General features: G+C 41.4%; 1 protein-coding gene across 5 annotated transcripts in view; it reads left to right on the top strand.

The window, feature by feature from the left end:
• The window catches only part of DAAM2 (dishevelled associated activator of morphogenesis 2), a 120,898-nt gene that overhangs the window by 14,174 nt on the left and 93,311 nt on the right, over positions 1–13,413 (top strand). For all 5 annotated transcript variants that reach the window (XM_059828543.1, XM_009817334.2, XM_009817333.2 and 2 more), the window contains exon 2: positions 9,476–9,565. In XM_059828543.1, the coding sequence (XP_059684526.1) occupies positions 9,476–9,565 (90 nt within the window). The remainder of the gene's footprint in view (positions 1–9,475; positions 9,566–13,413) is intronic.

The raw sequence follows: 13,413 nt of genomic DNA, 5'->3' as shown, positions 1-13,413 counted from the left end.
AAGCAGCCAAGTGGGTACACTTCTTCAGCGAAGAAACTAGGGATTATAGTGGATCACGAATGAACAGAAGTCATGCAGGTTTTGAGGTTTTTTATTTAAAAAAAGAAAAAAAAGTAACTCACTGTCTTCATGGAACACATAACCAGGAACGCAGACTGGAAGATGCATGAAGTAATCTTTGCACTCAGCTTTGGTAAGGTCTCAGCTGGAACATTGTCCCCACTTCTGAACAGTGTACTTCAAGAAAGATGTACTTTGACCGGGGAGAGCCCGGAAGTCAATTAGAGGAGGAATGAGAAGTCCAGAGGACATGACCTCTAAGAAAGGCTGAAAGAGCTGGGCTTGTTTAGCCTCAAGAAAGACGACTGAGAAGGGACATTACAACAGCCTTTAACAGGCTTGAAAACTGTTATCAAGAGGAAGGAAAAAATCTGCTCACCATGTCTGTGGCTGATAGGACCGGAAGTAATAGGCTTAAATTGCAGCAGCAGGGATTTAGATTAGACACGAGCCTGACTATTCAGTTTTCATCCCCATCCCTCTCATTGGGCTCATTCCAATTCACTGACATGGACAGGCAGCCCATCTTAACAGAAAACACAGTGATAATAGTCAACTCTTTGCATTATTGTCCTCATATGCCCACCCATATCCATGGAGCATCCCTCTTGCTCTACCCATATCGTAGCCCTGCATATGGGAGAATGCATATCTAAGTCATGATCTCTCTCTCTCTAAACATCTGCATGTATTGTTGCATAAACACGTACTGTTTTTCCTTATTCTTTCTCCTTCTATTTGGCCCAGGAGATTGTTGTCTCATGCGTGTGGTTTGCTTGTGAAGGGCAGAAAAATGAATGGCAGATGCTTCTAGTGGCCTGTGAAAGTGGACTGCCACAATAAGCCCTGCTCGTTACATGTACTTGTATGCTGTCAAGTCACAGAGAACTTAGAGGAGTAGGAGAGAGACAGGATTTAGCTCTTCTCCAGAAATCAAAGAAGCAATTAGCCAATGATTAAGGTGGAAAAAAGGAAGCAGTACCGTGGGGGCTGTTTGTGGGTGATGGGGATATTAATTGACTTTCTGTGAGATAAATTTCTCTGCCAAAAAGCAGTGCCCTTGATGGATGAAGTTCTTACTCTGCTGCTGGGCCTTAAGAATGAGTAACTTCTGTGTTGACAGTGTAGAAGAGAAACACATCTTCCAGTACTTAAACATCAGGTACTTTCTGTCTTGTACTGTTATGACTGAGAATCAAGAGATTTGGGCCTCTAGTACTGAGGGGTTTTAAAGCCACAACTTTTTGAAAAAGCAAGAAGGAAAAAGAGTATAATGGGAATCACAGCCTTTTGTTTGTCTGCTTTTCTGCTTTACAGTCAGATCTGTGGCAGTAGCTGAAACATAAACATTGCTTCCTACACCAGCAGGCTTTGTACTCATGTGTGCACTCATGTGCCCAGTGGTTTCATCATGTACAAATGTAATGATAAAACATTGTAGGTATGGGCCAATGTTATGTGATATGCCTTATGTATATAGTTCTTGTGTATGCAAGGTGTGAGTGGCATACATATCTGCACATACACATACTATGTGTATGCAAATGCATGAAAACCCAATGATGTTTTCCAGTGATCCACCTAATTCTTATCAATTGGGAAACTGATCAAAATGTTACTCTCCAGCCTTATATGGTGTGTTGTTTCACTGTGCTTTACAAAGGCTGCTTTTAATTCCAAGGGTTAGGATGAGGCGGAAGAGCTTGAGAGGGGAAGGGTTTGTTTTGGGGGTTGTTTTGCTTTTTCTTCTTGGGTTATCAGTGGACTTGAGACATATATCAAGTGCTCAGGTGGGAACTTTTAACCAATGTGCTACATCTGGAGATGTACTAGCTGTGTGGGTGGTAGTGCTGTTGCCTGTTGAAAGAGCATCTGCCATCAAGTTCTGCTGTGGGTACAGCCATGCAGTTGTGCCAGGCACAGCCCTGAGAAGGCAGAGATGGGAACTGGTTGTTGTTTAGAGAAGGAGGGTCTGTTTCACTCCTCTTGATGCCTGCCTCAATCACACTCCAGTGTTTGCAGTTGGATATTAGGTAAAACCTGTGAAACGTTTCTCTTTTTAGCGAGCTTTGCTGAGCAGTACATTTTTTGCTCTGCTCTTTGCTCCGGTTTGTGCATGAGTGTAGGCAGTTTGTGCAGTTGAATGAACCTCATTCACTGACAGTTCGGACAGGCAGTCTTTCAGAATGCCTTATCGATCTCCTTAGTATTGGAAATTTGCACTTTTCCAGCAGGCTGCCTAGTACATGTCAGCCTGGTGAGCTGCAATGAACAAAGCAATGGAAGGAAAACTGTAGGGGAACAATCCTATACTGTCCCCTGGAGGTGGACACAGTGATTAAATAGGGAAGGTTTATCTCTTCTAATTCAAGGATTCATAAGCTCTTTGCAAAGATTCTGGGATCTGGAGAAGATTGAATTTTTTTCTGTATTTTTTTTTTTTTTTATTCACTCACTGCAGTTATCTCAGAAGCAGCTTTTTGGACAGCTGCCTCTGGACCTGTGATGAGTGTCTCTCTTTCCGCTCCTCCCTGACCTCCCTCCCTGGTGAGCAGAGGCACAGTTTGAATGTGAAACACCAGACTAACCTGTTTGTTACTTGCCATCAAAACCTGGCATAGGCAGCATGAACTGAAAAATAAAGGTTCCTGGGACTGTTGTTAATGTAAAAGTGTAGCTTTCAGGCATTATAAGTCACATGTTAGCAATGTGGTCCTACTCAGTTCACTTGTTAAAGTTCTAACAGTTATGCTGGATTGGATTCTGTATTGCAAAGGCTTGTAGCGTGCTGCTGACAACCTGCTTCCTGATCTCTTTCCACTTCTTCCCCTTCCCCTACAGTCCCAGACATCAGTGCCATTTATCTCATGTCAGCTTCAGTTGTAGTTTGGCATTGATTAACCCACCATCAACTATTCCCTCAAAGTGATTGCACATAAATGTGAACCTTCTCTGGGGCCTGCCAGTGGATGCTGGATGGGATCCCATGGTGTCTCACAATCACTGTTTACTTTGTACAAGATTTAAATAAATTCATCCAGGGCATAAGGCTGTCAGCTGTGCTATGCCACTTGGGAGCATCCATGGAACTGGAATATGGCCCTTTTGGGGACATGGTGACAGACATCTATATAAATGACCTTGGGGAACCTGAGGCAACAGGTATCATACTGCACAGGGAATTTATTATACTGGCAACAGTGCATGATACTCTATGTTGTAACTTGGGTGGGTTTGATCCTGTTAAGAGACTGAGAGAGAATGATTGATGAGGTGGGTAAGGGAGAGTGCATTTGTGCATGACAGGGAAAAAGGGTCAAGGGGAATGAGAAAAAGATTAGAGAGGGGAAAAAAAGATAGGTGTGTGCAAGAGAAGGGAAAAAAGAAGGAATGGAGATGTGAACAGGAAGCAAGATAAGAGTGGTGCATTTAATTAAAATTCATACAGTGCAAGGTCATAACGTAAAAATGAACATACCCTTGGAACCTAAATTTTTAAAGTGAGTATGCAAGCAAGGTATTAAAATAAAAAGTCTTCAAATCATGGAGATTTTCTAGAGTGTGCAAAGGCATCTTAATATTATTCCTACTTTCTCAGTTTTGTTCCCTATTGGATGACTCACAAAGAACCATTAAGGATAATGCTGGTGTGAGCGAGCGAAAGGAAAACTTTGGAGCTGTGCAAAAAAATATTTCCAAATACCAATGCTATCCCCATCTTGAAAGGGACATTAACTCACCTGCATCACAGAATCAGCCAGTTTTTTGAGGCAGGGAGTTGGGAACTGTTTGACCATCTACCGAGTTTGCTCTATGGCTTTGTACTTGCAGGGCTTTTGCACAGCCCTCTGAAGCTTTTGGTGCTGGTCACAGGTGAGACAACTGCTGGTCTCATCTGGTCTGGAAGTGCTTAAGTTTCCGTTTTGAGTTTAATGAGGGAGAGTAAAGTTTAACTTTTCTGGGGACCTTTGCCAGTTTGTGCCATCTGAGGATTTGGTTCCCATGGTGCCTATTGATGCTGAGACCTGGCTGTCCTTTTGCTTGAGTACCCGTCCACTGCTAAAGAGCCAAACAGTGGGGTGGAGCTGTAATCAGACAGTCAAAATGGGCATCTCCAAACAGCACAAGTGATGAAGACTATTTGCCAATGTATTACGTCTTAGGGTTGGATTCTGTTGTGTAAAATAAAGATTGACTTCATGCCACAGCTATTCCTTCTGGGGATGGTAAATGGATTTCATTCTGTAATAATTGCCGGAATATGTTTGTAGGCAGAAATAAACATTTAAAAAATGAGAATATGCTTTTAGGTGTCATTAACGTCTCTCAATCATAAAAAAGGCCATTAAATGTGAAACACAGGCTGGGGATGGATGCTCATAGAAAGGATGTGCTTTCAAGAGCACTGTAAGAGAGACTGTGACTTACAGACAAAAATTAAATGTATAACTCAACTATCTGTAGCTGAAATTATAAGAAATTGATGAAACAAGACAGGTATCCAACTAAACATAAGAAAATAAACAAAATCTTCTCTCCCTCCTGGCAAAATATGTGTTATGCCCATATTAATGAAGTTATTGCCCGCAGTAAATAAAACATACCATGTCAGAATTCTGTCCTTCATTGTGTTGTAAATGCTATGCAGAATTCGTTAAACTTTCATGAAGACAAAACAAAACTGGAAAAACAACCCAAAAAACCAATCCCACCAGCCTCTGAAGGTTGGTTGGTTGTTTTGGGTGGTTGTTTTTTGTCTTTTACAGAATGAAGCAGTTGTCTGACCTTAAGTCAATGGGAAGCTCCCTGGTGATCAGGAAGTCTGGCAGCTAGTGGAAGTGGCACAAGTAGAATGAGAAACTGGAACTGAGGAAATCTCCCATGAGGGTCCAATATCCCTGGAGAACCAAGTTTGGGGCTCCTGGTCTCCAGCATTCTGACTTTAAGCCAAGAAGTACGGGAGCCCTGAAGCCCTCATACTCTGTGTACTCATAGTCTTGAGGTTTCTATCCTAACCCTGCTGTGGCTTCAGCATCGGTATGTTGAAAATGGGAAGTCTCACTGTGTATCTATCTTAACTAAGTTTGCCTTTCAAACTATTTTAAGTTTCCCCATTTAAATTCCAAAATTCCTATGGACTCTATAAGTCTTCTTGCAAGGCCAGGTGAAGTAGACTGGTGAAGGAGCAGCTATCCTGTGACTCTGTCCCACCTTTCCACAGATGACTGAATGGTGGAGATGCGATACACATTTCAGCACAGAGATGCTGGTAGGCATTAAAGGTTCTTCTTTAGAGAGGCAGGCGTGTTGGTAGGCATTAAAGGTTCTTTAGTGGTTCTCTCTGCAAGAGTACCACTCTTCTATGTTTCCAAAATATTACTTTTTCTCTGTATTAATTTCATTTCATGTCACTAAGAAAAATGCTGCCCAGTCTAGGTGAGAAATGCTTTTCTGTCCAGCTCTTCTGGGGCTTTGAGTAACGTCATTATTGAGCTGATGGCTACCCAGCATCAAATCCAGCTTTCACATGTTGATGAATGTTCTCAAAAACAAGGCACATAATGTGGTTTTAAATCCAACAAAATACTGTTTTTATGTTTCCTACTCATTCCTCCTTCTTGTTCCCTTTCTTTCTCTCTGTCTCTTATTTCCTTGGGTTGTAGCCATTTTGAATGGAGGCCATCTTCCCTTTTGGCCTGAGAAATGGACTGGAAGTATTTGAACCTCAAATCCAGCTCCAGTACATTTTAAATGTTTTGTCATTGAAATTGAATCTGTGTAAGTAAAAAAAAAAATGCCCACATGAAAGTGAAATTAACTTGAATGTATCCCTCTCTCAGTAAATAGAGTAAAATAGGAAATAGATAAAGGAGATAAATGTAAGGAATATTAACTGGAAGTACTTTACATCTCCCTCAGGCCAGCCTGGCAAATGTCTTTTTAATCTGTGTTTCATGAGAATGCTTGCAATTTCAAGTATTTTTAAGAGCCAGGAGGCTGAGCTCCATTGTGCAGGGTCATGCTGGCATGAATTGCTGGAACCGAGCCGCCCATCCAAGGCATAGAAAAGGGGTTACTACATTTCTGTTTGAAAACTGGCACAGGTGATGGAGGAGGGAGGGCATTTTCCCCGCTTTGTTCTGACCAACCCTTTTTTCTTTTCCTTTATGTTTGCTCCCTGGGCATTCGGTCACGTTGGCTTCCTCAGCCTGGCTCCAACCCCGGTCTTGATGACTGCATTCAGAGTTCTTCCCCTTTCCTGCCAACCTTTGCAATTCCTTTCTCCTTCAATAGCTGCTTGCTGTCACTGAGCTAACTCTCGAGTCTGAAGTTCTACATACTGACAGATCTGCCTCTGTCATTGGGTCAGAATGACCTATTCGTGGAGCAAATTACCCTTCTGAAATTCATTCTTCCTGTTGTTCCTCCTGGGTTCCTCCAAAGCAGCCAGTTTCCTTATGTGCCTTCTGTTAGGATCCTGAGTCAGAATAGGAAAATGGTCCATCTGATCCAGGATCTTCTTTCTTAGCTAGAGCCAGGGGTTTCCTGTGCAGTCATGGTGGTCTTCTGATCATCTTCTATAGAAAGGGGCTGGGGATGGGAGAAGTAAGATGATAGGGAGGGTTCCAGAAGAGTTCATGTCTCTTGTATTTTGAAGGGATTTCTTGGTTCTTTATAGGGTGGGATTTGATTAATAGTACAGGCAGAGGGGGACATGTAGGCCTCTTCAGTTCCTCCCACTCCTTTCTTCCTCTCAGGGCAGGAACGCACTTGCTGAAGACTAACTTCGGGAAAGGGTGTTGAAGAGCTTGACTGGTGCTTTGCATTCCGAAGAAGGTGTCTCTCTCACTGCTGAATATTCATGCTTGCTACCTGCCCATCTGACCTGTGTGTTAGAACCCAGCGTTTTGCCTCCTAATGAAGACAAACACTAGCTGTTTCAAAAGGAGGGGTAATCCATCCTCCATGTGCTGTTTTCCAGTCAGGTGTGTTTGGGTCTGCCTCTGGTGATCACATTATGCCTTGAACCCTGAGCAGTTTCCTTGTTACTATGTTACCTGAGCTAATGTGATGACTTCTAATGTTCTTCTGGCTTAACCTACCCTCATGAGTCACAACAAAGTAGGGTGTGGATGCATTTTGTTCCCACTGGATCTTCCGTCCCTTCAAACTACTTTTCTAGGCTTCTGTCCTGAAAAGATGTCATGCTATCAGGACGCAAACTTACATGACTGGAAGTTGCATATTCTTATTGCCTCATTGAAGGCAGAGTGCTCTTTATGTCCCTGATACTGCCAGTGTCCAGGGCAGTGTCTAGAAGCTGCTAAGTGGCAGCATCCTGCACTCTCAGTGGTTTTAGTCAATAGGAGTGTTCTTTTGATGAAATGGTCATCTTGAACTATATTGGTTGAGATCATCATTCAGCTTTGTGTACAGCTTCTGGGAAGAGCTTTTGCTGCTTGTCTGATCTGCCGTCAGACTCCAGAAAGAGCAGTATGGATTAGAAAACCAAGTAAGTTAGTTGTTCTTTATTTAAAAGAAAAAAGAAAAGGAAAAAAAAAAGCTAATATCATTAAGCAGTTCAATAAAACAATCATAATTTTTCCATTAATTTAGCTGAGTCCAGCCAGTTCACTTCAGATGTGTATTCCGGCCTCTTTGGTGGTTCTTCCAAACCTGGCATTTCTGATTCCCTGTCTGCCCCTCCTTTCCCTCCCACATGCTTGACCTCCAACAGCATTCCTTCACTTGTCTTAAGACCTTACATGTCGTTTCACTCTCCCTCTCCCCCCAAGAATGTGATCCTGGCCTGAGCTTTCTAATTGTGTGTAGCAAGGATAAAACTCCTTGCCTCGCTTGGCTGCCCCCTTGTTTGGAAACTCACCCTAAACATTTCCACATGGTTTGTACTCTTTTTGCACAGCTAGAGGTTGGTTTTTTTTTTTTTTTTTTGCCTTTAAACTTTTTCTTGTTTAAAAAAATCCTCCAGCTTCTTCTACCTTGGGCTGCTGGCACTGACCTCGCCTTGTTACTGTTTGCATTTCTTTTGTACCTTTTTGCAGCTGAAATCTCTATGGGCTTTTAAATCTGTCAGCAGCCGCTACCAGGCTCAGTGTGCAATTTAGCTCACTGTTTTCACAAGTTTCCCAGCCCTGAACGCTTTCCAAATGAGCCATTGTTGGGCTGAGTTAAAGAGGTATTTTCTCTGCTTGGGCTAGGTTACTGTGGGTGCCAGAATCTGCATGTGCAGTGTTCTTAGTGCTGCAATGTCATCTTGATACTGGACCCCTGGACAGTTCCTTCTCCAAACACTTTCAAATATATAGGAAAAAGAAAACCCTGCCAAAACTGATTCATTGAAACGTTATTGGCAGCTTGTCTTTATATTGCTGAAACTCTCATTTAGACATCTTAATCTGTCCCAGCTCATGCAGGCTGCTTGCTATGAAGACCATTCTTATTTGTTTAATTCCCATTAGCACCTGAAACTGGCAGCTGTGATTGGAGGCCTGTTTTGGTCAGTGCTGAATAAACACAGAGCAAGTAGCAGTCTCTGCTCTGATGATTTGAGAGACATGTTGTAAAGGAAGAGAGTCTATTGTTATCCACCTTTTTCAGAAGAGAAACCGAAGCTAGGGATTTCGGTGGTGTATCCAGAGAGAGCTTGTGAGAGAGTTAGGAGTCAGTTCCAGATCACAGCATTAGACTTCATTTTACAAATGTAAGGTTGGCTAGGCTCTAAAAGGGTGTGTTCTACTGAACTCACTTTTCTTAACAGAGACTGAATTTGCTGGTCTGTTCAACCTGGTGTGATGTTGTGTGGAGATATGTCCTTTATGTCTGAAATGCTGGTTGTCTTTTGCTGGGGACTGTGTGGTTCAGAGGACAAACATCTGGACAAACATTTCAACCTGTAGGTTGATGTTGACATTACTGACACTAGGCAACTGTCTCATGACCTTTGTTTGAAAGATACAGTGATTTCGCTGTTCTCCTTCTATGGAAGACCAAGCTCATACTGCAGACCAGCAAAAAGATGTATTGAATTTTTAGTCTTTCTCTAAGAGCCATAAGGAGTCTCTGTGTCACATAAGCCAGTTCTTTGAGTTTTTCACTACATGCCTTTCATGTGATCTTTCCTATCCCTGACTAATCATTAGTAATGGAAGTTTGACATGGGAGTTGTTTAGCCTGCCTGTCTTCATAGGTTCTGCTCTGACAGAGAGAACTCACAGTAGCAAGGTAAAAATTTTGAAAGCAATGATCATTGGAGTCTTTGGGAGCCACTAAGTCCTCTGCCTTTTGATTGAAGGCTAGTCAAAACAACTGGTCCAGATTCCTCTCAATCTATTAGAAGTTACCAATGCAGCTGTTGACTGTTTTTTTTTCTGCTTTTCTTTTTCACAATCTCCAGGATGAATTGGATCTCACAGACAAGAACAGAGAGGCTATGTTTGCACTCCCTCCAGAGAAGAAATGGCAGATTTACTGCAGCAAAAAGAAGGTACTACTGTTGTCCTGATTGAAGTGGCTCACCAATAAATTATGTGTGCATGTACATAATTACTGATATACATCTCGATTTGAATTATGTGTTTATCTACAGTTTACTCAAGAACATGATTAAGTGATGTAAGGATTTTTATCAGCATGAGTATGGTGCAACATTCTTGTAAGTAGTGTATGCATGTGTGATTTCTGAAGAGAATGTTAACAAGTTAAAACCATACATTGTCCCATTTTGAATATTTTACATGTTTAGTTTTGGGTTTGTTTTCTTTTTTTTTTCCCCTTTGAGCTGAAAGAAAAGGTATCATGGAAATGTTTTAAGGAATTTTTAAAAACTTTTGTAGGTTGCTTAGAATAGAAAATGTATTACTGAAATCTTTCAGGGTGTCTTCAAATATCTGTAAATTACATAATAATAGTGATGTCTTAAAACTTGGTAATGCAAAGTCTTCCAGAGCTTGTAGGGAATGTTCCGTATTGCACTGGAAAGTGAAGACCACCTGCTCCTATCAATTTCTATGTAACGGTTCTCCACTCAAAGTCTTCAAATTTCTGACAAACCAGTGAGAGGGGCAGTAAATCAGAGGCTGATGTATCACACTGGGTATCTTGTCATTGGAAGAATGATGGCCAAGTGAATTGACAAGTTGTATCACTGTTGTGAAACTTGTAAAAGAGGAATTCCTGCTGGAGTGGTGTGGTGGAAATGTTTTGCTGCTCTAGGAAGGAAACAGTCAGAAACAAAGATAGCCCCAATAGCATGTATTCATTAACAATAAATGTAAGGGAAAAAAGGTGTGGTGAGTGTGTTGGTTAGTTTTATTTCCCAAATATGCAAGTCATGCTATGAGACCATCAGTCTTTCTATGTAAGTCCACATAACAGAAGCTGAAAGAGGAGGTTTAGATTTCAATACTGAAGATGGCAGATTGAAACCCTGCTGATAGTCCTTCTGAGGTTGTGTTTGCCGCCTTTCTTTCCTCAGGGGGAAAAACAATTAGTTTTCTTACCATGTAGTTAAAGAAAACCTCAGTGAAACCAATGAGATGGGTGCTTTGCATGTGTGTTGCTTTTGGTTGAAATGCATCATGCAGGGAAGTTAATAGCAACAAATTAGTTACAGTTCCTCTGAGCTAGCAATAATTCAGGAAGTAAGAGCAGTCTAGGCTCAGTTGTCTCTGGTGCTCTCTGCATTCTTCTTCCTGCTGGTAGACAGAGCTTGCAAGTGGAGGGAAGGTGCAGGCTGCTGTGATTAATGTCAGCTTTGGAGTTTTGCTGGCCAGCTCAGCTGGCTTTTTCAGCTCTGATGGGAGAAGATCTATTTGCAGCCATCTTAGAGAACCACACATTCCACCTCCTGGACCAGTCAGCCTTGGCAGGAAGATTCAGGCTTTAATGTATTTAATATGTTGGATTCACTACATTACACTTTTTTTTTTTTTTTAAAGCAGTGGATTTGATATAAGAATTTTGAAGACCTCCAGAGTTAAAGAAGCTGCATACTGGAAAACCTTTATAATGCATTTATAGTGCAACCTCAGTTAGTTGAACTCCAGTTATCCAAAATGATGTGCTAACTGGAACAGGATACTGTTGCCAGATGTCTATTCATTACATTGGAGATACTTGCAATCACTTGAAACCTTAACTGTCCAATGTTATTCATTGTTTCCCTCACAGGCAGGCAGATGATCAGTGATGAGATATATCTCTCTCTAGCCTACTACCTAATCCACCTATCATCATTGTTTTACAGTGACAGAGAAGCTTGTTCCAGGCTTCCCTTTAGATGAAAGCTGTCTTTTCCCTGAAGAATTTGTAATCTAATTTTAGCCACAAAGGGCCCAATTCTTCACTTGGCAGAACGCTGTCAGCCAGCTAGGACAAGTCCCCCCAAGAGCTCTGTCTTGCTGATGTTGGGTTCTTTGAGTTTACTGGGAAGCAAGGGCTCTACGCTTTGAAACATGGCAAGTGAAAACACTATGAACTAGAAAGTCAAGAAGTGCAGGTTGAGGCAACTGTTCACAATCATTAATCTCAGATGCCTTTTCTAGTCTAAAAGTAATGGGAGGTCAGACCCTCCTGATTTGCTCCAAAGGTGGTGAGATTAGTGGACTGTCTTAAGTAAACAAATGTCATTTGCAAAAATGAAGATCAGTCAGTGTCCATTTATCTTGGCAGTTAGACTTCAGATATAATCTTCTACGGTGCTTGTTCCCAATGTGGTAGCAGAAAGTCACTATCGTATCAAAAAACTCATTCCACCTGTTTCTGATACCAAGCCTTTCTGAAGAAATGGGGGAAGACATGTATGTCTATGCATTCAAAGTTATGTAGAATCATGGAATCATTTAGGTTGGAAAAGACCTTTAAGATCACCAAGTCCAACCATAATCCCAACCCTGCTAAGTCCACCACTAAACCATGTCCCTAAGCGCCTCATCCATAGTCTTTTAAATACCTCCAGGGATGGTGACTCAACCACCTCCCTGGGCAGCCTGTTCCAGTGTCTGACAACCCTTTCAGTGAAGAAGCTGTCCCCTTCCCTGCCCTGTGCTGCAGTGAAATATTTCCTGTAGCATTTGCAGAAAGACTGCACAGGGGCACAGCTTGCCAGTCAACATTCCACAATACTCAAAGGAGATTCAGTTCTGGATTGAAATTTCATGATTGTGGGTGATATCTGCAGAGGAGTGTTCCCACAGTATTATATAGCCATGCTTGCTTTGGTCACTTTGGCCATTCTAGGTTCATATCTGAAACCATTTGTACTAAAAACAAATCACCAATAATTTGATCTAAAGCAGCAGCTTCAGCTAGCAGTTATAGTGAATGCTTCACTCTCATTTGTGGAGTAACTATTTGCAAGGAATAAAGGCTGCTCTGTTGGAAAATGTTAATGTGTTCTCAGTCTCAGCTGTCCTCTACCTTGGCATTAATCAGTACAGAGCGGACAATGAGAGATGCAGTGGTCTTAATTTGCATCAGAAGGATCATTAATTGGTCACCACTGATGGCACCCTGACCCTCTACCCAAACCACCAGTACTACATGTTTTAGATTGCCTCTTTCTCTGTAGTATGAACTTCCCCTGATACCATATTGAGTTATAAGTAAAGCCATATGTAGACAGAATGAAAACGTGACATCCTCCCCCAGTTCAGGTACGTTATTCTGGTTTTGTTTAGGATAATCTTCATGTCTCACCATCAGCTGAAATTTAGACTTACATAAAACATATAATCCACTTCTGTAATTCCTTCCTGTATAATTATCTTTAGAATTCCTGCTAGTTGTATGTTTTTCAGGAATTAGATCAAGCACTAGACCATGCTTCCAGATGTATTTATTTGTAAATGGTAAAATTTCTGATGTCAAGGTTTAGAAAACTGGTGTTATTCAGTGCAGTTTTATCAGGAGCTGGTACTAAAGTACATAATCTCATTAAATGCTGATCAAATAATGATATTGAAAGAAAAGGTTGTCAGCTCAATTATTTCACCTGTAAATGAGCTCATACTGGGATCCCAAAAAGGCTAGAAAATGCAGGTATTGCACTGCTTCAGCACACATTGCTTTGGATGCAGTCTGTGTTTCTAAGAATGAGGCCTCATTGTGCAGGCAATAGCTTATTGCCTTCTTTACAATCCTACAAGCTCTTAGTCTTATTACGATTGGAAAGCAAGTCAAGTTTTCTTTTTATGGCCTTTCCTGCCTCCAGAGACTAATTTGTAAGTCTTCAGTTCAGCAGATTTTAGTAGGAATCACACACATTTTTGCAGAATTAAACAAGTTAGTTTTTTTTTACTTCTGTGTTTCTTTGAGGGAAAAATTGGTAGCAAA

Source organism: Gavia stellata, chromosome 2, assembly GCF_030936135.1.
Source record: "Gavia stellata isolate bGavSte3 chromosome 2, bGavSte3.hap2, whole genome shotgun sequence".
Taxonomy (NCBI): Eukaryota; Metazoa; Chordata; class Aves; order Gaviiformes; family Gaviidae; genus Gavia; species Gavia stellata.
Note: the sequence above shows the minus strand (reverse complement) of the source record. Positions and strands in the feature narration are given on the sequence as shown.